General features: G+C 52.2%; 2 protein-coding genes and 1 long non-coding RNA gene across 4 annotated transcripts in view; 1 reads left to right on the top strand and 2 right to left on the bottom strand.

Annotated features, from left to right (window-relative positions):
- Positions 1-17,331, bottom strand: part of LOC128102609 (neuroendocrine secretory protein 55-like) — a 54,073-nt gene extending 36,742 nt beyond the window's left edge. Inside the window, exons 1-2 of one of the 2 annotated variants that reach the window (XM_052726531.1) lie at positions 17,095-17,331; positions 16,079-17,003 (exon numbers count right to left, since the gene is read on the bottom strand). In XM_052726531.1, the coding sequence (XP_052582491.1) occupies positions 16,121-16,930 (810 nt within the window). In that variant the 5' untranslated portion in view covers positions 16,931-17,003; positions 17,095-17,331 and the 3' untranslated portion in view covers positions 16,079-16,120. The remainder of the gene's footprint in view (positions 1-16,078; positions 17,004-17,094) is intronic. The other variant, XM_052726532.1, reaches the window with a different exon arrangement.
- LOC128102606 (guanine nucleotide-binding protein G(s) subunit alpha isoforms XLas-like) lies at positions 974-5,933 on the bottom strand. The gene is given in 3 exon segments (XM_052726526.1): positions 974-1,694; positions 1,909-3,331; positions 3,333-5,933. Coding segments are annotated over 3 exon segments (2,634 nt in total). The 5' UTR covers positions 4,308-5,933; the 3' UTR covers positions 974-1,458.
- Positions 3,704-10,493, top strand: LOC128102611 (uncharacterized). The gene is made up of 4 exons (XR_008215466.1): positions 3,704-3,805; positions 6,309-6,593; positions 6,917-7,059; positions 8,550-10,493. It is a non-coding gene; the product is annotated as an uncharacterized LOC128102611 (long non-coding RNA).
- Positions 17,332-21,887: the final 4,556 nt, after the last annotated feature.

Here is a 21,887-nt window from a genome sequence, read left to right as displayed (position 1 = left end):
GGCATAAACAAAATGACCATCCCATCTAAAATCATGATTTTTGGGAGGCACATCACAACATCACAGTCACATCATCAATGTCTTTAATAAACACGGTCACAGATTATCAAATATTTAATAGACAAATGTAGCACAGCCTCAAAAACTGTGATCCTGAGATCCCTTGACAGGTCTTAGAGAATAAAATAAAATAATCGTAGAGATTCACTCGTGAAGATTTTATTTAAGCCACAGATCCAGACCATTGTTAATTGCTGTTTTGATTAATCTGGCAAGAAGAATGAATGCCTCAGGTTGGAGATGAGAAGTCTGGAGGGAGGAGGGACTCTGGCTGTGGAATGAGGGGAGGGGTCTTGGTGAGAGGAGGGGACATGGAGAGCAGGGGAGCGAGTTGAACAGATTGGGGGGGAGATGAGGGCTTCCAAAGGCACCCATCTGGCTGGCATAACGTTTGTTTAATCTTCATCCTAAAATCTTTATTTTTTTAACCCCAAACTGATTTAGAGAAGATCTTACCTTCCATCCTCTGTCCCTCAGCTAAAGCTGCTTGAAAAAGATTCACATGTGAACATTTACACAGCTCACAAGTAATATTTCCAGGTTCCCATGCATTGTCCACACATTCAGTATGCACTCAGATTATTTATTTTGTTTATTTTAATTGCAATTAAAATACAAAGGCAACATTGCACTCCCAACACAACTCCCAACCTTTTAAAACCAGGCCCCTCCTACCATAGGCTGTAAAAATGTAAGTGATTGGCTTACCTCTGGCTCTTCGCTAAGAAGAAAATTATTTCATATATTTTTTAAACCCAGCCACGCCCACCCCCTTGAAATCAACCCCGTGTGTTTACAATGTGGCCTTGCCAACAGGGCTAAAGTGTCTCCCTCCCTCCTCCTCCCCCCTGTCCTTTCCCCCAGGTTGGCCCAGTGTGTGTGTGTGTGTGTGTGTGTGTGTGTGTGTGTGTGTGTGTGTGTGTGTGTGTGTGCAGAATACAAGATACAGATGTTATGAATAACCCCAAAGCCCCAGATACCTGAGTGTCTGGTTTTTCAACCGTTAAGGCGGGAGGGTTTGACGTACGTATTGAGAAGTGAGGAAATGCTTAGCGCAAAGGAAAAAAGAGAGAAAAACATACAGGGGAAAAAGGTTATGGAGGCCCGCGGCTGCGGCCCCACTCCCCCGGGCCAGCGGCCCAGCAGATTACCCAGGATGCCCCACCACCTTTCCCTGCGCGTTTTTCCCTCTGCTAGATGCAGAGAGTCCACGCACAGGTACCACTGAGTGTGCCAATACGGAAAGTTTTGCTCGCGCCATGGCGCAAATCACAAGACAGCCCATTTCAGAGTACAAATACACAATCGGCGGGTACATTGAAGGTGCCAGGGATGGAAACTGGGACACACTGAGCATGTCATGCACAGGCGAACACAGAAAATGGACACCAACACACACTAACAACAAGCTGTCTGAGTCGAAGCAGCCGTGCCAGGCGAGGCGGGGGCGCGCACCCCCGATGGCCCTAGCCCACCGCGGTCACGAACAATCGAGCCGGGGGAGCCCCGAAGGGCCCTCCCCAGCAGTTCCTGGCTCACCTCACGCCCCCGCCTGTCCAGCCTACGACCGCTGGCGCTGGCGCTGGCCTCCGGCCGGTAACGACCCTCAGTGTGGCTCGGCACCACTTTTCTCCCTGGAGGGCATATACTTCGGCCACCCGAACCCTCCAAAAATCCCCTCTTCCCCCCCCCCCGGGCAGAGTTGGGGTCCCTCCCTGGAACTTCTAACAGGGTTTCCGGACCCCTCCTCCCGTGGTCAAGGCCCAAGCCCCACCGGAAGGCCCTGCCACCCCCTCCCCGGGTGCCCGGGGCGGCCCTACTGCCCAGTGGCAGAAGCTGCCGCATTACCTAGAAGCAGCAAGCGGTGCGTACACATGTAGTCCATCTTCTCCTCCTCCAGTTGCTTGTCGATGGCCTTGCTGCGTTTCTTGTCTGCGCGCATCCGCTCTCGCATCTCAATGGCTTCTTTGCGCATCTGTTTGCGCCTCTCCTCGAAAGGATCCTTGACCTTCCCGGGGCTGAGGGAACGGGATCTCTCGGATAGACCGAAGCAGCTTCCGAAGGTTCGGATGAAGAAGTTGCGGACTGGGTTGCACCCGACCGAGTGGCGCCGGAGCTGGCCGGGGCGGCGGTTTCGCCGCAGAAGCCACTGGAAGCAGCCGTTGGCCCCTTCTTCCGACTCATCACTAGAGGAGTCGATCTCACAGATGACGGACGACGCCTCCTCGTACCTGAAGCCGCTTCGGCCACGCTCATACTTGTCGGGCCAGGCAGCCGGCCTCGGACCAGGCCGCGGAGTAGGCGGGTCAGCCACCTGGATCTCGGGGCTGGGGGGTCTAAGATGGGCTCTGCTTGGGGCAGGAGGGAATCCCCGGATAGACATGGCCCGGGCTTCAGCGATCGAGTGGCCGGCAGCAACTGCCCGGGCAGCGGAGGCTGCCCGGGCGGCGGCAGCTGCGCGGGCAGGGAGGCATGCCCGGGCCGCGGGAGTAGCCGAGAGTGACCTGGCTCCCCAGACCAGAGGACCTGCATAGGCTGCCCTAGCGGCAGCTGCCCTAGCGGAGGATGACATCGCTGGGGCGCCAGGGACTGCCCCCGCAGCTGGGTGAGCTCTGGCAGTGGGGATTGGCCGGGGAGCGGGCTCCGGAGGGGTAACGGGGACTGCCCGGGCGGCAGGCTCCGCCGAGGTGGCAGAGACTGCCGCGACTGCGGGCTCCACCTGGATGTCGGGGGCTGCCCCGGAGGCAGACTCGGCCTTGGCGGCAGGGACTGCCTCGGAGACTGGCTCGCCTGCTGGCTCCACGGCTGGCTCCACGGCTGGCTCCACGGCTGGCTCCGCGGCTGGCTCCACGGCTGGCTCCGCGGCTGGCTCTCCGCCGCCTTCAGACTCGGCAGGGGTGGTTGGGGCGACTGGGGCTGCCCCTCCGTCAGGATCTGCGCGGACAGCAGAGGCTTCTCCGAGTTCTTCAGGATCGGCTTGGAGATCCGCGGGTGTTGCTGTGGCCGGAGGAGATCCGCTGGTGGCTGCGTCAGGTTCGGTGACGACGGCTCGGGCATCAGGTACTGGGCTGGGATCCATGGCTTCTGGCTGGGTGAAGGATCCGTCTCTTCTCTCCGGAGAAGGGACTTCTCCTTCCACCGCAGCTGCGGTGGTAGGGCTTCCTTCCATCTCGGCTGCTTCTCGCTCAACTGGGGGTCTCTCTGCGTGCTCGCTCTTATCTGGGGCTCCGGAGACTTCGATGGGCGGGCCATCACTTGCGATTGGGGGGGCCGTCCATATTGACAGTGGTGTCGTCGTCGACCCCAGCGGAGGCTCTGCCAATCTCAAGCAGGGGTCTGGAGATCTCCATCGGGGGGGTGTCGCATGCGAAGTTGGGAGGAGATCTGATAGCCTCGCTGAACGGTCTGTCAATGGCGCTGTGGACCAAGAGGGGAGGCGCGTTCTCGCCGGGAGCGAGGCTGAGCGCACTCGGGACCGCGACTGACGGGAACTCGCCGCCAATGCCGATTTGTCGCATGACTCGGGGGAGCCCTGGGGGTGGGCTATCGCCCCCAAATTCTTCTCCATCGAGCCCAAATGGCACGGACTCTTCAGGTGGAGGGCCGTAGTCATCTCGGAAGCCAGCATTTGCAAATCTGAAGTTCCCGGGCTCCGCGGGAAGCGCTCTGAGGACTTCTGCTTCCGGACCTCCTGGAGCAAGGATCGGGAATTGCAAGGGCGACTGGCTACCACCTTCCTGGGCAGGTTCGTTGAACTCAAATGGCATAGCTTCTTCTGGTGGGGGGCTGTAGGTTCCCAGGCCTGGGCTCGCACCACTGGGGGTCCCGGGCTCCAAAAGCGCTGGGTTGAAGGTTTTGAGGGCTGCTTGGGTCCCAGATGTTCCAGACTGCTCCAGGATGGGCCAGAAATCTCCGAGGTTGGGCTGTGTGGTCTCAAATGGCATGGCTTCCTCCGGAGGTGGGCTGTAGTCTCCACCCACTCGGACTTCCTCGACGGCCTGGCGGAGGCCCTGGACATCAGATCTGGAGACTTCAGGGGGTCCACAGACCTCATCGCCAGTCTCGTCGGGGATGGGCTCATTGTCAGTCGGTTCGGTCTCCATTTCTTCGGCTGGGCCAGGCCCAGCACCGGGGGCAGCTGCCCCTGGGGCCTCCAAAGGTTCTTGCTCGGGCTGTTCGCCGACTTCAGCGGGGATATTTGGTTGTCCTGGCATATTGTTGCCGTGGAGGCAGTTGCGCATGCCCATAACACGGTGGCGGTTTTTCAAAATAAATTTGGGGCCCCGTAAGACGGAGCACCCAGCCAAACTAGGGTGAAAAAAAAATTTTTTTTTAAGTATTCAAGTATAGGCTGGAAAGTTTTGCAGCCTCAGTTTCCAACCGTTGTAAGGACGGATGCTCAGGGGCTAAAGTGCAAAATCATGGCTGAAGCAGCTCATTTCTTGCTGATAAGAGTCTGGAGCCTTCCTAGTCACCCTTACCCATTCGGGCTGTGGTCGGCCAGTCACACGAAGGACTTTTCTCTTTCTTCTTCGTACTTTTTTATAGTTTAGCCCCGCCTTCTTGGCAATTAGGAGCGTGCCGATTCGTCTCGAAAATCGTAAGCAAAACTGTTTCTCTGCCGCCAGAGGACGCCGGTCTCAGTACTGAGCCGGCTCCGGGAGCTGGCTCCCAGTGCCGGCCGTTCCCGACTTTGGGTAAGGGGGCTGATGAGCGCAGGCCTCGTAGGGACGCTCAGCTCCTTCCTCCTTCCTCTCCTCTCCCGGACTGATTCTGAGTCTCTCTTGCTCGCTTTTCTCTTGGCCAGTGCGAGCGCGCGCTCCCCGTGCGCGCGTTGCTGGGACACGTGACGTAAGACGTGGGCATTGGTCTGTCTGAGTACAGGAGCAGAAACCCTCCCGCCCCATCTGATTCTTCGCGAGGGGAGGAGGGACTGCAGGAGGGCTCCATCACCCCAGATTACCCCAGTATGCGGCAAACTCCTTATCTGAAGACCCCAGACTCGGGCAATTACCCATATTCAGCTCCAAGTCGTGAAAAGGAGCCTTTAAGATACATGCGAAGGGGTAGAGGCGCGTGCATACAAATGCGACAGGTGGTCGTGAGCCCACCGGAAAGGCGGCGAGGTGGCGAAGGATGAGAAGCTCCCAAATGCGAACACACAATTTGTTTTTTAAAATGCTCCGGGGCAGTTTTATTTATTTATTTATTTATTTATTTTGTTTGCTGTTTGTGGAGGATAGCTCTGGTAAATCCCTTCAACGTCCCCCTTCCCCATTACACTTCGGGATGGGGGTTCTGAGTAGCGATTTAGCGTGACGCAGTCAAGGCTCGTTTTGTTTATGTGGATGGTGACGCAGTAGAAATAAGGGTCTCGGCGGTGCACTGCGGAAAAAAATCAAGCAAAGACCCTTACGCGGTACTGTGGATGCCGCTGCGGCGGCCGCGCAGATAGGGGAGGGGGTGTGGGGCTTACCGGAAGACCCCCTACCTAGAGCAGGCCTCGGACTTCTGCCTTCTGGGGAAGGGTAAAAGGCGATTTGGGATGTGGTTGGTGGCCGATTTAGAGTGGTCTTAAAGACTAGACAATCCGATTCGCACTAACCCACCAACCAACCGTGCCGCGGCAGTAACAGCCACCGAGACTCGCGGCTTCCGGCCTCTGGAAGCTGCTGCCGATTCGGTGTTCAGTTCATCTAGCCCCTCTCCAACTCCTTGTCAGCCCCCATGCCAGTCCCTCTCCTTCTGGTGTGAGTACCGTAGAGCAGATGATGCACTTTGAATTGCAACAGTCTACCCAAGCGGCATTAAGCACAGGCTGCACGCCCCTTGCGGTGCCGCGGTGGGCTCAGAGCCGCAAGAGGTAAACAGCCGCATTGTCCGGTGGGCTCAGTGAATTAAACACAAAATGCCGTAGGGATGGGGTCTAGGCAGGGGCAGATTCATTTTGCTGTTGTTGTTTTGGATTTTTTTTTTTTTTTTTTTTTTTGCCGCTCTTAGATCAGAGCCTGTAAACGGCATGCGCACCGCGGTTATGGCGCGAGACATACTCTTTTGTTGCAGTGCAGCTAGGCAGTGGGCAGGTGTTTGTCTGGCCTGCAGGACCCTGGGGGAAGAGACAGAGTGTGGAGTGGTACACGGGGTGGATTGCTGCAATCATGTAGATGGCTGTATTGCAAGACACATGCGGGTGCACCGCGGCAAGCTCTAATTATCCGAAGTCTAACATATCCCTCTTCTCACTGCAGGCTGAGCACATTACAGACCCCTGCCTACATCATCCACGTGGTCGCCCCGAGTATAGGAAAGCAGACAAAGTGGACCCCTAGAAATTCCTGGGACCTCCCGAAGGCGTGTTACCTCAGCTCCACGGTTCGACACGGTTCGACACACTTCATGCCGAACACTTTGAACTTTGGTCCAAAGTTCGGTCAACTACCCCCCACGCAAAATGGCGAAACAATTTGAACACACACTGAATGGTCCAACTGGGTCTCAACCACCAACCCACTCCCCTCCGACCCCAGCGCCAGGTCAGCTATTGGGCTGGGGTCACGCCAATCATGGATTCTTGGCGAATGAGCAGGGGGCTTCAGACCGGAAACCGGATATGGGTGGGAGGTCCAAAAGGGGGCGCCGCGTTGGAACGCCCAAAGAGGTTGTGCTTGCTGGGTTGGTGGGAAGCGGTTGGCGGGCGGGTGTATGGCGGCCAGGCCTAGAAGGCCACGATCGCCGTGAGTGCCTTGAGGGTTAATCTTTTTGATGCCCTCAATCGCCAAGGCCAAGTGGGAAGGTCGGGGTCTCCCATGGACCATCCCTTGGGCTCATGATGGCGGTGGGCTAACACACTTCACAGAGCGGGCTAACGCTGAGGCACCGTGAAGAGGCATTTCCAGGGCCTGAAGGTGGTGATCCAGGCCCCTGGAGGGAGAGAGACGAGCAGGACAAGATGGACAGAGTTCATTTCCCAGGGATGCTGAACCCTGCACAAGGTGGAAGGTCAGTAGACGCTGAGGTTGGAGACCCAAGGAGACCGCCACGCGGATTTCTTGTGCTCCCCAGGCCTCTCACACCCAACCCCAAAGCACCATTCATCGAAAAATGGGTTCAGGTTCTCTTTGTTCAGACATTCTTAGGATCTGTGGGAATCCTTTGTTCCACATTCTTTCTTATATCATGCTTCTCTGACTGGGAGAAAGATCCAGATCATGCCAATCTCCTTGCGAAGGAGCAAAACGGCATGAAAATTGAAAGAGAAGCCCTCCAATAGGAGGGGTTGGAAAGACCGAATGGAGAAAATGGCGCCTCGAATGGTTCTCCATAGAAAGATGTCTTGACTATGAACAGTAGGGGCGGGGCGGGGCGGGCACACCTTCACCTATCTGGAACAAAGAGTCCAACAAAAGGAAATGTGGGGCCTAGTTGCGTAAACGATCGGATACCTTTGCTCCTGTAGAAGCAGTGAGAAAAGGGGGGGAAAATGGATGGGCTTTCTTTGGAGTCCATGGAGCATCCGGGCTATTTTGGCAGGAAGTGAAGAGGAGGAAATGGATTAGATGGTAAAAGGTGTGTTTTCCGCCCCTTTGCAGATGAGGATTTGAGTCAAGTATTGGAAAAGGCAGAATCAACATGGAGGTTGGTTCCGACGAAAGGAACAAAGAAGGGGGGCGGGGTGTACACAAAGGGCTGCAACTGCGGAAGTCCCTTAAGGAGAGACTCAGACACAATGACAAAGAGAATCAGGAGGGGTTCCCGGGGCCTCCTGGAAGCTCCTATGTCAGATGGGTCACAAAAGGCGGAAGAGTCCAAGACCAGGACCTGGTTGTGGACACTGGGAACTGCATAGGGAGTCAGGGAGGGGCTGGTGTGGAGGCTGTGTGCTTGATTTCAACATGGCAGATGTGAACGGAAGATGGACGGTTTGAGGGAGATTTTTACAACCTATTTCTGGGAAGGAAAGGTCTGAAGTTTAGAAGGGTAGAAAGCATAAATTCAAATTGGCAATCAATCTTTACTAGATTTGAGATCATCGTCGAATGAGATAAAAATTCTCCAGGGAAGGGATATATTTGATGTGAGAAGTTGGAGGGAGAGCAGGGGGCAAATGCTCCAGGGGGCAAATTGGGGAGCAGCTCCTGCCAGCACCCTGGCTTCTCAGCCTCTGAACTAGTGACTCAAGTTGGGGTAATTCTCTGCTGTGGTGAATGCCCTATGCGTGGCAGGATATTAAATGACGTCCTTAGTCTGTACCTGCTAGATAGCACTAGCTTCTGCATAGTAGCCATAATAAAAAATGTCCTCATATTTTGTCCAAATATCTTCTGGGTTGCAAAATCACCCCTAGTTGAAAAAAAAAAACTGAGAAAAAATCCTTACACTTGACTAAAAACCACTTTAATTTAAAGGTAAATTTATACTAGGAAAAACAGCTCAGTGCTTAATTCTACTTAATTCTAATCGCCCCCCACCCTGCTCTCATTTTCCTGTAGTGACTGAGCAAGGAACTAAGGGCTATGGCTCCGTTGTATCCCTGGCTCGAGAAGGCCCTGCAGGGGAGCCAGGCGTTTGAGACGCTGAGCAGCACAAAAGATAACTGGATGGCCTGGCCAAAGGACTTGGGGAACCCAGAGTGGTAAGAGCTGGAGGTGATCAGCATGCAGGTTGACTGGGGGTCACCTCGCTGGACTGGGCTGTGTAGTGAGCCCGTGAGGGCTGGTGATTTTACTGGCTTGATACAGAAATGTGCGCCTGACGCGGGTGGGAAGAATCGACTTCGGTTGTTGGTGACCACCTGACCAGGGCCTCACCCTTACCAGGAATGAGGGTTTTTTAATGGTCTCCATTATAACTGTACGCTAGCAGGGGATCTTTTTCTCTTCCCTTTTGTGTATGGACACGCTTGTGCGCGCGCATGTGCTCAGCAGGGCCTGGTTTTGTCCACCACGTGGGTTCCATGAATCAAACACCTTTGTCTGCTTAACCATATCACCAGGTCCCTAGCAAAGGATGTTCAGATACCTTCCCTGTTCCGGTTGACTTTGTAATAGGGGGGGAGGTAAATGTTTAGAGGTGTGAGTAAAAACAAAGAGTGCAAGCTGACTCCAGTCATGAAGCAATGGAAGAGGAAGTCACGCGCGTGAGTGCCCGAAGAAGGGCAAATAGGTGTGAAGGACAGAAGCCAAGCTCAGGGTCTTGACTTCATTCACATGAGGAATGTGCCAGAGTGAAAGGCTATAGGGAGACAGTGCGTCAGCTGGGGAGCAGCATTGGCTGTACGAGAAAAGAATGTAAGTATTGTTCATGCTTCCATTAGGCTCCGAGGAAAGCCAGCCTGCTCGTGCAGCTGGCCCAGATGCTCAAGTGAGAATCGGATGTCCTTTTGAAAGTAATGCCAACTGAAACTCCCTCAGCTTCATTAACACCTGAAAACGTGTGGTCCCCCTTTTCCGTGACACCCCAGGCTTTTAAAACCTAGGCTCCTGGTGTTCGTTTGTGATCAGCAAGTATATTTATACTTATGTTTTAGGATTTTTTTTTTAACTGCCAAAAGCCCAAGGCCCATCCAGATATCAAGTAGCTGCTTCCAACTTTCTTGATGCTTCCCTGTAGCCACAAAAGAAAGCCAAGTACAAAATGCCCCTTGCGAGGAAGAGAGGGTAGAGTGAACAAGAGGGAAGGGAGCAGGAGCCAGGAAAAGCAAGCCTATTGGTAGTAGGGTTCCTTTTGGTTTGTGGCTTTGGGGAAGGCACAGCCTGGAGGGGAGCCTTCTCTGCGCATAGTTCATATTTGTGCCATTGGTTTTCAGGTAAAGGAGACTGACACACAAAAGGGAAAATAAAAAAAAGAGTGCAGGCGACCACTACGTTTCTAAGCTTCCCAGCGACAGAGGTTTTCTGTGTGCTTCTCTGAGTAGCAATAAGACTTAGAAGCTGTTCAATTAATTACTGTTCAATTAAGACTGCTGCAGCCCCCCTTCCCCTGCCAGCACCTCCACCAGCATTGGCCGATGGAGGCAGCAGCAAGCAGCTTACTGCTGTCTGCAGAAGGGGCTGTGTGGCTGGACTGTTTCAGGCAAATGCTAATTAAAGGAAAGATGCCTTTAACAGATAGGGCAAGATATTGGACTAGGGACTGATGTAGGGTGGCTGTTAGGGGGATGAGATGATGTTTATTAATACAGCCCATCAGCTCTGGATGAAAAGCCCTCATAAGAATTCAGGCCCCTCATTTAGGGTTGTTAGCAATGGTTCAGTCACAGCAACCTTCTTTGTGGAAGGGTCACCAAATTGTGCCTTAGCCTGTCATGCTCCTGCTACTTGCGTCCGCACAGGGTGTCCACATGGCGCTTTGTGGTTTCTTTGTGCAGAACAGCTGAGGATGCTACAGAGGCCATTAAGGGAGAAGTACCTATGCCGAATGAGAGAATGCGAACAAGAGAAGGCGCCAGGGGAAGGCTGCTAGCAGGGGGAATGGGGGTGGGGTGGAAGGAGTAGGGGATGGGGGTGGGGTAGAAGGAGTGGGGGGGGGGGGATCCCGGAAGGTGGGTTTAGTGGAAAGGCTATTTAAGATTTCTGTAACTCTTGGTGGAAATTCCAGGCACCCCGAGGGCTTCTGGGGCCTGAATGCTATTTGAATTTAAGGGGAATGGTGTATTTCACCTTCTCACACAACCTCAATTACCCAAAGCAGATTTTCCTAACAAAGTCTAATTGGAGCAGCAACATAAGCCAGGACACTCAGACAGCTCTGGCCTGGGGGAAGGGAAACCTGCCAGCTGCGGCAGACCATCAGTCTTTGGGTCTACACTCACAAGTCTGAGTGGGAGGCTCAGAAAGAAGCTGGTCTTTCTAGAGTCAAACCCAATGCTTAGATTTTAAATTGTTAAACAAGATTACTGGCTTTTAAGTTTTTCTGGTTGATGAATTTGAGGCATTTGTATGAAAACTCCATTTTGTAGATGAAACTGAAATTCCTATGCTAGGTCTGTGAGACTGTCAGGGGACAGTGACTTCAGGGTGACTGACTGAAACTCTCGTTGGTGGCCATTTGGGGCTATTAGGGGTGACACCTGCTCCTTGTTGCACCTGGTTTTAACCCCCTTCAGTTGCCAGAGACTTGCAGCCAGCCATATCTGACTGTCTTCAACCTTGTTCTTCCTTATCTTTGCAAAATACTTTTGCATAGCCATAAATTTCCTGGCTTGTAATCTCCCTCCTTTTCTACACCTCTTCTGGAGCTCCGCCTGGGTGCCTCAGAACTGGTCTTTACTCCCTGTAATCTCACCACACTTTTTGTCATCCTCAAATTTGCCCCAAATTGCTGCCTCCAGCTATCCTGTGTTATAGCTTGAATTAACCCTGGGGCAGCTACATCACCTGGCTAATGTGTCATGTGCTCACCCAAAAATAGGTCCGTAGGAAAAAACATACAGGCTGTGCCCACACTTGGAGCAGGGCAGACAGCCTCCTGGCTCCACGCAGAATAGTTTGCAGTAGAGGTGCCAAGCTGCCAGTGCCCTAGGGTGCCCTGCTTCTGCTGGGCTGAGCACTGTGTGGCTCTACAAGGCACTCTTGGGCTTGGGAGATCCAAGTCACTAGGTCATTTACTCTGGCTCCCCGGCCATGTGAACTGTCCTGCCTCCTGGTTGTGGGGGAGGGGGCTCCTTATCAAGGAGATTTTGAGAAAAACACTAGTAATATTTGACCAATTTTTTAAAAATGTCTGAAAAGGGACCAAAACATAAAATAAACTGTGATAGTATAGTAAGTCAGTCACTTCATTTGCATTTTGGGGAGAAGTGTTTGCTTTGTTTGCCCCAGGCAATAGAGCCAAATTTGGCATGTGTATGTGCATGAGTGTTTGTGTGTGTCTATGTGTGTATTTGTCTACGTGGTGTGTGTGTGAACTTAGCTATTACCAGACCTTGCAACATATAAAAGATGACGTAATACTGAAATTTTGTGGAGGCAGGAACCACTAAAGAAATGGCTGGAGAAAAGCCCTTGGGAGGGAGATAATGAAAAGTAAGTGAAAGACTTGGCCTGTCCCTAATCAGAGCCTCTGGGCTGTTGTCACTTTAACTACACTTGTCTGTCGCTGTCTCCCATACTTTATAGCTAGTGTCCCCCATGGGTTTGTGCCATACCAGGTTCTGGAAGGTTCCTTCTAGACACTAAAAACAAGGAGAGACTGCAGGAAAAAGAAAGCCACCACCACTCCCAACATTGATGGGTGCTCTTAAGAATGCACCCCCCCAACACAATGAATCCTACATTCTCTACCTGCCCTCTTAAATATTTTTGCCATGAGCTGAAAAGCATATTTGATAAAACTGATTTATTAGACCAACACAAAACAGACTTCTTCACAGCTGGTGTTTTTTAGTTAATCACCATTTGAGACTTGGGACTTCATTAGGGCTAAAGTCACTGGTTTACATTCCTCAAGCCATAGTCATTTTGTTCAGCTAGTGCATTTTAGAAGAAACTGAAGCAGAGGGACATTAGGGAAAACTGAAGCCAGTTAACAGGGTGGGGTAGCGGCAGTCTGGGCTAGCCCAGTGTCTTCTGCCTTTGTGCTGTGCTGTCTGGGTTTGGGATACAAGGCTGATGAATGCCACAGCAGGACATTCCATCCCTCACTGCGGCAGGAGTAAAGGTGTAACTTGAGTTTCCCATCTTGTTTCTGGGCATTATTTTAGAGGGGAGAAATATTGGAGTTGACATATGACATCACTGGTCTCTGGCCCTGCTGGGTTTGATTTTCATGATTTGTGTTTGTGATAGGTTGCCACTCTGCATGCCCCGTACTGTGGTCACTGCTTAGTGACAACAGGGAGAAATTAAGTAAAATCCATACTTTTTTTTTTTTTTTTTTTTAGAACTTTATTCTTAACCAGTACTGATGTTTCAAATTTCTTGTTAATTGAGTACGGCTGCTAAAATGAAGGCTCAAGAGTCAGAGGTTGCAAACAGTTCCAATATAGAAGAAGCCTCGGCTTCAGGTGCATTAAAACGGAACAACAGAAAACCTTAGAGGTTTGTTCAGAGTTTACATCCCGCATCTCAGTTTCCAATTCTCATAAATAGAGCTATAAGTTTTATTGGTAAACTAAAAAAATACTTACATCTGGGTTTTGCCATCACATGGTCTTTGAACTCTGCCACATGAAAGAAATTAACTTAAATTCAGTGATCAGCACACCCTCCCCCTTACAGAAGCAAAGTTTTTCCGTTAAGCAAATGATTAATGAAGAATCTTAAATGCTATGGCACATAGTTTTAACTAGCTTTGCTGCCGATGTGCCCCCCCACACCCACACCCATGGCAGGGGTCTACGGGGTCTGGTTTTCCCAGGGCGTGTCTCCGTCAGCCACTCTACCTCTGTTAAAGGGAAAGCCAGCCCATTCAAATGCTAACCCCAGCTTAACAGTGTGAGACAAAGGGCCATTTGGGAGGCTAGGGAGTTGGGAATGTTTAGGAACCTACTAAAAAAAATCCCTAGAAAAGGAAAGAAAGTAGCTGAACCCCAGTGAGTGTTTGGAATCTGTCTCACAGAAAGTAGGCTTGGAATGTGTGCTACACTCCTGTGTACCTTCTAGGCTTTTTCTCATGAAGTCAGAGATACACTCGGGAGGGGGTTGGCTGTGCTGGTCGGCAGCAGGCTCGTGTCTGCTGCGGAAGATTATTGAGAGACAGCAAAATGCACGTTCCTATTTGGGTGCCCCGTGTGAGAGCCTGGCATACTAATCAGGCTTCGTTGTTGTTTTGTTTTTTGTTTTGCTTTGTTTGTTTGTTTGGGTTTTGTGTGTGTGTGTGTGTGTGTGTGTGTGTGTGTGTGTGTGTGTGTGTGTGTGTAAAGACAGGGTTTCTCGGTTTTAACAGCCCTGTCAGTCCTAGAACTGGAGACCTGGCTGGTCTTGAAGGCAGAGTTCCAGCTGCCTCTACACACCCCTCCCCCACCCAGTGCTGTGATTAAAGGCATGCGCCACCAAGCCTGGCTCTGGGCTTCTTTTTAAAGGAGCGACGTAGGTGAGGTGGGGGCACTGGGGACTGAAGACCCTTTTAAAATTGTATTCATCCAGCAATAAAGGCAGTATTCTAATTTAGCTAATGAAGAACCTAACTGATGAAAACACTTCTTCCCGATGGAGAAAACACGCTGAAAAGCGCGTCATCTCCACCTGTTAACTAGAAACCTGTTGCTTGGGAAACTCAATACATCATAGATAAAATGGCACCTAACGTCAAGAAAACGTCACCATCATCGTTTCATGTTGTCGAGAATTTTAACTTCGGAAAGATGTATTTTACCTAGGCCACTTAACGCTTTCAGACCAAAAGCCCCCACTTCCTTTCCACAGGCTACCCGCGCATCCTCTACCCACTGCTAACAAACTGCTCCCCTATGTGGACCAAAGACGCAATTAGCCGCAATGCGCACAGCCCACCCTCACTTCAGTTATGGGAACTGCGACGCCATCCCAGGGAAGAGGTCCTGGAAGGAGACTATGGAATGCGTTCCTTCTAGCACCATTCTCCCCTTAGGACCGCAGGAGCCCAGCCGCCTTTGATTTCAAGCCTTGAAAACGCATTCCTTAACCAGATTTTCCTAATCATCCCATCAAAGTAACTCAAGCCGCCGCATGACCAGACGCGCGCACTTTAAAAAAAAAAAAAAAAATGTTTCCAAATGGGTGAAATGGGTGCGTTTTACTTTTTATCGGCATTTCCGCCTAAGGTTGGAAAGGAAAGGATTCCAAGGTGTGTTACATGCTTGCGGCCGTTTGGGGACTATCACCGGCGATCTCCCCTCAGGTTACGGATTCCAAATACAGCCCCACCCGAACCGAAGATGGCCAAAATGGCTGTAGTGTGTCCTCCCTGCCCCCTCTCGGTCCTAAGCGCAGGATCCGACATCTTCCCAGCTCGGGAAGTGCCACGATCTTTGGGGACGCCTTGGAAGGTGTCCAGGTGCTATCCACGCCCCCCTTACTCAGCCTATGCCTTGATCCACTTTATCTTTCTGCCCAAGACCACTTGGTATGGTTCTCATGCCTTCCTCCCTGCCTCTAGGGCCTAGGCGCACAGCCCTGGACCTCTCCAGACAAGTCGGATCCGCCCAACCAGCGGCGCCAAAAGGTTAGCTGTACCCTGATGTGATGCTGCCTGTGCTGCCAACCCGGCTAGCCCAGAAGGGCACCCGGAAAGGTCCCTGTACCTTCACTGTGTGTCCTCCAAGCACCACTCACTAGCAAAAAGCGCCTGTCAGTGCGGGAAGGTTGGCTAGGGCGCACGGGAGAGGTGCGCGCGCTCCTTTTCACGATCTCTGGCCTCCACAAACCTCCAGAGGTGAGCGGTGTTGGCCAAGACTGCTTGCGCGGCGTGGGAGGCACTGGCTCCAGGGTCCCGCAGCCCCCAAATTGGCCATGCCGGGACCCGATTTCCAGGCCCTGCGCCGGCTGAGCGCACGTGCGACTTTGCTCTGGAGCTGTAGGCTCCACAGTTCTCACCCAATCCCAGCGCAGTTAGTTACTTTCCGCGCATTGCAACAGTGTAGCTACCGTGCCCCAGCTCTCAGATCGCCCAAGTTGGCGCGCGCACCTCCGCACCGAGCCTGATAGGCTCTAGCCAAAGCCAACTCCAGCGTTGAAGACTAATCTTTCTAGGCGGGAGGGGGGGGGAAGAACCGTAGAAAACAAGTGACTTACCGTTGCCGTTTAGGTATGCGGCTCCAAACCTGGGGCGCGCTCAGAATTCAGTGTCGTGCACCGGATGCTAGCCCGGGGACCTCAGGTTGTCTCCAGCGAGGTGCCACGAGAGCCTCGCCGTCCAACAAACCTTTGGCCTCCCGAGCGCCCCTGGGTGCCCTGCAGAAATTTGAGGAGCCCTCTCTCCTTTCCTGGGGTGCGTTTTAGGCTGATTAGTGGACAGCGCTTCCTTCCCACCTCTCCCCCCACCTGTCTAATTCCTCCCACCTCACTGTCTCGGGGTCCCCAGTTTTGTCAGGGCAACTAACCTTTATCCATGAAAACCAGGAGAATCTGGACGGAGTCACCCATTAGTGACGCCGGATGGGGATGGGCCCCTTTCTGGGAGGGGATTCCGGGGACTGGTCGCGGCGGCGGCGGAGGCGGGCGGGCCTCCTGGTCTTGCAGCGGCGGGGCTGTCTGTCCTCCTCCTCCTCCTCTGACTCCTCGGGGTCTAAGGGCTCGCGCTGGGGCTCCTCCCCCTCGCTTGCGCTCTCGAGCTCCTGAGTGGTGGGCTGCGCACGACTCGGGGAGGCGTGGGCGCTCTGCAACTTCAGAGCGTGCAGACGCTGGGTGAGAGACTGGTTGAAGGTGGCACCTCGGGGGCCGCGCTCGTCCTCGGGTTCGGTCTCAGGCTCAGTTGCGGGGGCGGTATCAGACTCGCTCTCGAATTCGGTCTCGTACTCGATATCAGACTCGGACTCGGTTGTCTCGGACTCGGTCGTCTCGGACTCGGTCGTCTCGGACTCGGTCGTCTCGGACTCGGTCTCCGACTCGGTCTCGTAGTCAATGTCTTCCAACCCGGGACACTCAGGCTGGCGGGCCAGCTGAGGCTCTGGCTCCTCGTGCTCGTGATCAGACTCAGATTCAGGGGACTCGGGGAGTACCTGCGCAGCGGCGGCGGCGGCAGCGGCGGAGCGGTGGTGGGCGTTAAGGAAGCTCCGACGCTGGGCAGCACGCTGCTGGGCACGGGCGTTGGAAGTGGCTAGGGCGCGGAGCAGAGCAATGGAGCAGGAGAGCCAGAGGAGCGCGGTGGCAGCCCGGCGGCCTATGGGCGGGCACAGGTCGTTGTAATTATGGCGAGCTCGGCGCCACTGCTGAGCCCGGGACCTGCGATCCATTCTCCTAGGCGCTCACCGGGAAGCCGACTCACCCTCTGGCTCTGCAGAGAGTGGCCCCACTGCGCAAGAACTGCTGGAGCCGAAAAGGATGAACCTTATGAGGTGAGAAGCTGGGTCTGGAGACCCCAGTCTCACCTCGGGGTGAAAAGAAGAAATTCACCTACCTTCAGGACCACTGAGAACTTTCTAAAGCTCCGCGCCTCAGCTTGCGTCTGTAAGTAAAAAAGAGGGATGGGTAAAGGAGAGAGAAGGGTTGTCTCCTCTGGGGCTCCTCTCGCTAAGTCTCAGACTCTTAAGTCTAAGACTCCGAGAGGTGCCTCCACTGGTCCTCTCGTCTGGGAGAGGACAGAGGAGACTGAGGAGAGATGGGGCAGTGAGGCTCTATAAAGTTGCGCGGACTTCTGCCGGGCATGTGCAGTAGAGAGGTGGGGGTGCCTCCCCGCTAGCTGCGCGGTGGCGCATAGCCCATGGTGCAGACCCTAGTGGGCCGGCAGGTGGCAGGCGGGAACCTTGTTTGAGACAATTTGGCCAAAGCGTTGAGGTGGGGGGGTTGGGGGGGGGGGTGGGAGGATGCTAGCGAGTTCCAGCGAGCGAAGCGGAGCAAGATATCTACAGGTTAGCGGACTCGAGAAGGAAGGTAAGTGGATTTCTCCCGGGGTTTGTCCCACTCCTCAACTTCTCCATGAGCATAGCCCTTGAACAATTGAAAACTAGAACGCAAAATTGCAAATATTTAGTGGAATGAGGGTCCGTACATGAGTATTAATGACCCAGCACTAGGCATTCTCTGAGGGCTTGATGGTTTGCGGGATCGGAACCTCAAGAAGCGGTTAACCGCGGCAAAGGTGGTTCATTTTGTCAGGGTTTGTTACAGTAACTAATTAGAACAGCTTCCGGAAAAAGTGCACGGGGTCGACAAACAAGCCTTCCCTCAGGAAAGGCCCCCCGCAGCTGTAGAGACAGGAGTTTGCGAGGCGATGGTTGACAAATGGTGGACTCTATTCCAGTGAGGTGTGTTGGAAGACCATAGGAAGCTGAGGGTGTCCAGGAAAAGGCTCTAGAGCTGATACTCTGCGGGTGGGTTTTTGGGGTAGTCACTGAGCACAGATAGATAGATTTCAGCTGAGAGGGAGGGTTCAACCAACACTCTTGAGTCCGGACACAGGCGGAGCTCTGTTCTAGGTGCTGAAGACAGCAGTGAGCCCGAGCAGGTCTTGGATTAAAGAAAGAGTATTGAGGGGTCAATGTACCTTAACCAGAGCTTCAACTCATTCTTCCAGCATCGTTACTTCATGCAGCTCAAATTCTACATGAGAAAAACAGATGCATCAACCAGAACATCATGGTAGGGGGCGGCCAGAGACCACTAGATCGTGGTATTGGACTCAGAAAGCTGAGGAATCGGGGGTAACTAGTCCTGCTTCTGAGCCCTGGAAAACCTGCTGAACACGGTAGGTCTGGGAGGGGATGGATCATGGATCCCTGTGGTGGGAAGTTCTCAGATCTCACCTGTGTGTGACCGCTGCTCTTGGGGGGGATGCAAGGTGGTTGGGGGGGCATTTATCTTGGCTTGTTTGTTAAATGCGGAGTGCCTCCCCCCCCCACAGAGACAAGCAGAGCTGTGTTCCTGGGATGCGGGAAGTCCCACCCAGCAGGGTTATTTTACACGGAACGCACATGTCACAGGTTGGGCTTTTTTTTTTTTTTTTTCTTGAGTCCATGTGAAGAAACTGGAAGAAGAGGTGCTGCCACTTCTTCAAACTCTCCTACTCCCCTGGGGTTCCTTCCTAGAGATGGGATTCTCAGTCATGTCCTAAACGGGTGCTGTCCATAGATCACTTAGCCTCAGACCCTCAGCACCAGGCTGCATTAAAGCTTCCAAATGCAGAGTTAAGGGCTTAGCAAGAGCCTAGCCACTACTCTGGATGGGTTGAGGATTTTGTCTGTCTCTTGGCTGTGTCTGCTGCATCTTGTGGTCCAGCAGCTCATGTGTGGCCCTAAAAGGCTAACTGCTCTGCTAGAGCAGGCTTGGTTTGGCAAAGCTCGTAAACAAAAAGGGGCTGTGTTCCAGCTGTGCCCTGCTGACTCCTGGGGTACTGCTTGGGAGACCCTGCTCAGAGCTGCTTAGTTTTGAGATCTCAGATCCTCTTTCTACCCTGCTTGATGGGGGGTGTCTGAGGGATCTGACCACTTCCACGTACCTACCTCATTTTTTTCAATTAGCACAGCTCTGCCAGCAGCATATGGTGCACAGAGACATTGGTCAAGCTGATTTTAGGGCACATTGAGGGAGAAATCAGGGTTGTGTGGGTGCTGGTAAATGCCCATTTGATGGAAACTGATGCCAGCTGTCACCAGTAAGGTAGGTTATAGTTCTTCAGTAGATGGAGGAAAGTGCTTCATTTTTTCAGGTGGATGCTTTATGCCTGTAACGGAGATGGCAGCCCAGAGCCGATTCACTAATACGAATACACTGAGATTGCCTGCATTATTAAAAAATATGCATTACATAATACATATTTTTTGGACCAAGATTTTGCATTAGCAATGCTCTTTCTTTGCAAGATGCATTTTAATCAGCCAATGGACATTTAACAAAATACTGCATTTTCAAGCCCCAGTCATATGTATAGTTACAAATTCCTTTCAGCGTGTGTTCAGCATAGGCTCCAGGAGGAGCGGGGCTGCACTGAAAGACAGTTCCATCTTGCACTTAGTGCCGAGGTCGAGCAAATGGATCTGCACAGAAAATGCTCTTTAAAATGCATTATGTGCATGACTTTAAAAAGTGCTTGCTGCAGAGTGAATTTCAAAAGGAACCAAGTGGGTGATGAACGACCTCGGTTGTTACAAGGCTAAGGAACAAGGGGCTCTGTCTGTCTGCTGGTACATAAAGTGTGGTCGTACATCACCTTCAGGCTCTGCCAGAGGGGGGCTCCTAGACCAGCTGGACAGGAAAGCAGTTTCCAGTTCATTACAGTATAATACAGGGGGCTTTATTTGGATGTATTGTGAGGAGGGCTGTACTGTGGAAGACGTTTAGAATCATTTCACATAGCTCCAGAGGGCAGAATGAGAACCTGTAGGTGGTGTTTACAGATAGGCTTCAGCCCATGGAGGAATATTCTAGCAATCAGGGCTCTGAAGTGGAATGTGCTCTTCCTCAGAAACTGTGCTAGGTCAAAGGACAAATGACCACATACTGGAGATGTTTCCATGGTGCTCATGAACCCGCTAGGGCTAGCTAGAGCTAAATCTGAAGGTCGACAGCAACCTTCTTTAGATGTTGTCCCCTGGGGGAGGGGGGCCGCTGTAGGAGAGGGGTTGGGTGCTCAAGCCTTTCACTCTGCTTCTGTTTCAGAAGACTTTGAAGGTGCCTGCAGCTCAGTGACAGAAAGGAATATTTGAGTGACAGCTTTGAGACTACCCAGGTAACCACAAATGGACCCAGTGGCCTGTCTTGGAGCTCGTGTACATTGGCAGGGCTCTGAGGTTCTTTGCTCTACAACATTCACATTAGTCAGGTCCATCTATTAATTGCATTGGCCTTCTTTGCCTCCCCTCCTGGAGCTGTCTCGGAAATTACAAATGAAATTGGCTATTTAGCAATCACGAATTGAGTCACTTCTATGACCAAGACGCTATTCCTGGCATTGTGGGGAGATCGAAGTAAATGCAGATGAACAATCCCTGCTACCCAGCAACATGCAGATCAATTTGAGATGCCCCCCATTAGTAACAACAGACTACCAGTGGGCACAGAGCAACAACTTCTACCCTGGCAAATGAGCAGGGGAGGGAGGCTGAGAGCCAGACTTGAAGTCACAGGTAGAGTTCTTCCAGTTTCTGGGGCCAGTGCTGGTTGTTGTTGACCATTTGTCTTTTAAAACCTAATCCAACTTTGAGATTTGGGTTTTGTTTTTTTTTTTTTTTCCAAATTTATAAGAAGATTGTTTCCATTCTACCTGCTCCCGTGTCCAAAGCAATGTGCTTGTTGCTCTGGGCAACAGATGAGTTGCATGAGTCTGCAAAGACTTGCAGGCTATTGTCAGAGGTCCTACAGACACCAGCAAATTTTCCAACATGAGACTTAAGATAGAGGCTGGGTTCTGTTCTGCCTAGCAAGCGGGTACAATCGCTCTTGAACATGTTTTTTGGACAATTATTGGAAAGGACTATTTTTGGAGATGGAGAGCTTTTCAAACTTTCATTTGGAGAGAGATGAATTGAGGGACTTTGAAGTACTCCCCACCCCTCACTGTGGCAATCAGCCAGGAAGGCTCACCCCCACTGGGAATTTGGCATGGCCCCTCCCTCCTGTTCTCTAAGGGGACTAGGCACAATTCGGGAACATTTGGTTCATCTCTCCAAGGTGCTATTTTGCTATTACTCTGGCTGCACTGATCTTCACTGGCTCTCACCAGTAGAAATGGTTTTTGTGGTTTAGGGGGAAAGGCCAGCTAGAGCTAAAAGCAAACAACAGGGGAAAAATAGCCATCTTTAGGGTTCTGTCCTGTCCATCGTTGGGCTCATCTGTACTACTCTTGTGGGGAAGAAGGTGGGATCAGCCCTGAGGAGGCTTAAAGTTGCCCCTTCTTGCCCTCTACTCTATACAGATACACACACACACACACACACACACACACACACACACACACACACACACACGAGTTCCTTCTGTCTTTCCATCTTCCGTGGAATGAGTGATTTCTAAACTGAGAAGCCAGAAAAGTGCCCAGTAGCTCCTTCTCTCATGTACAAGCCCTTCTGAAAAGGAGCCTCCTTGTTTGGATTTTGGCCCTGGAGCTTGTGAGCCCTGTTTTAATACTGCAAAACCCCAGGCTTCCCAGCCTGGAGGTAGTTAGCTAGCCCACTCCTCTCCAGTGTGTAAGAAGTCACTACCCCAGATGCCTCTGGCCTTGGATGTCTTCTGCCCCAACTTCTGCCTGGAGCTAGT

This window comes from Peromyscus californicus, unplaced genomic scaffold (genome assembly GCF_007827085.1).
Source record: "Peromyscus californicus insignis strain IS unplaced genomic scaffold, ASM782708v3 Scaffold_7__1_contigs__length_154581171, whole genome shotgun sequence".
Classification (NCBI taxonomy): Eukaryota; Metazoa; Chordata; class Mammalia; order Rodentia; family Cricetidae; genus Peromyscus; species Peromyscus californicus.
Note: the sequence above shows the minus strand (reverse complement) of the source record. Positions and strands in the feature narration are given on the sequence as shown.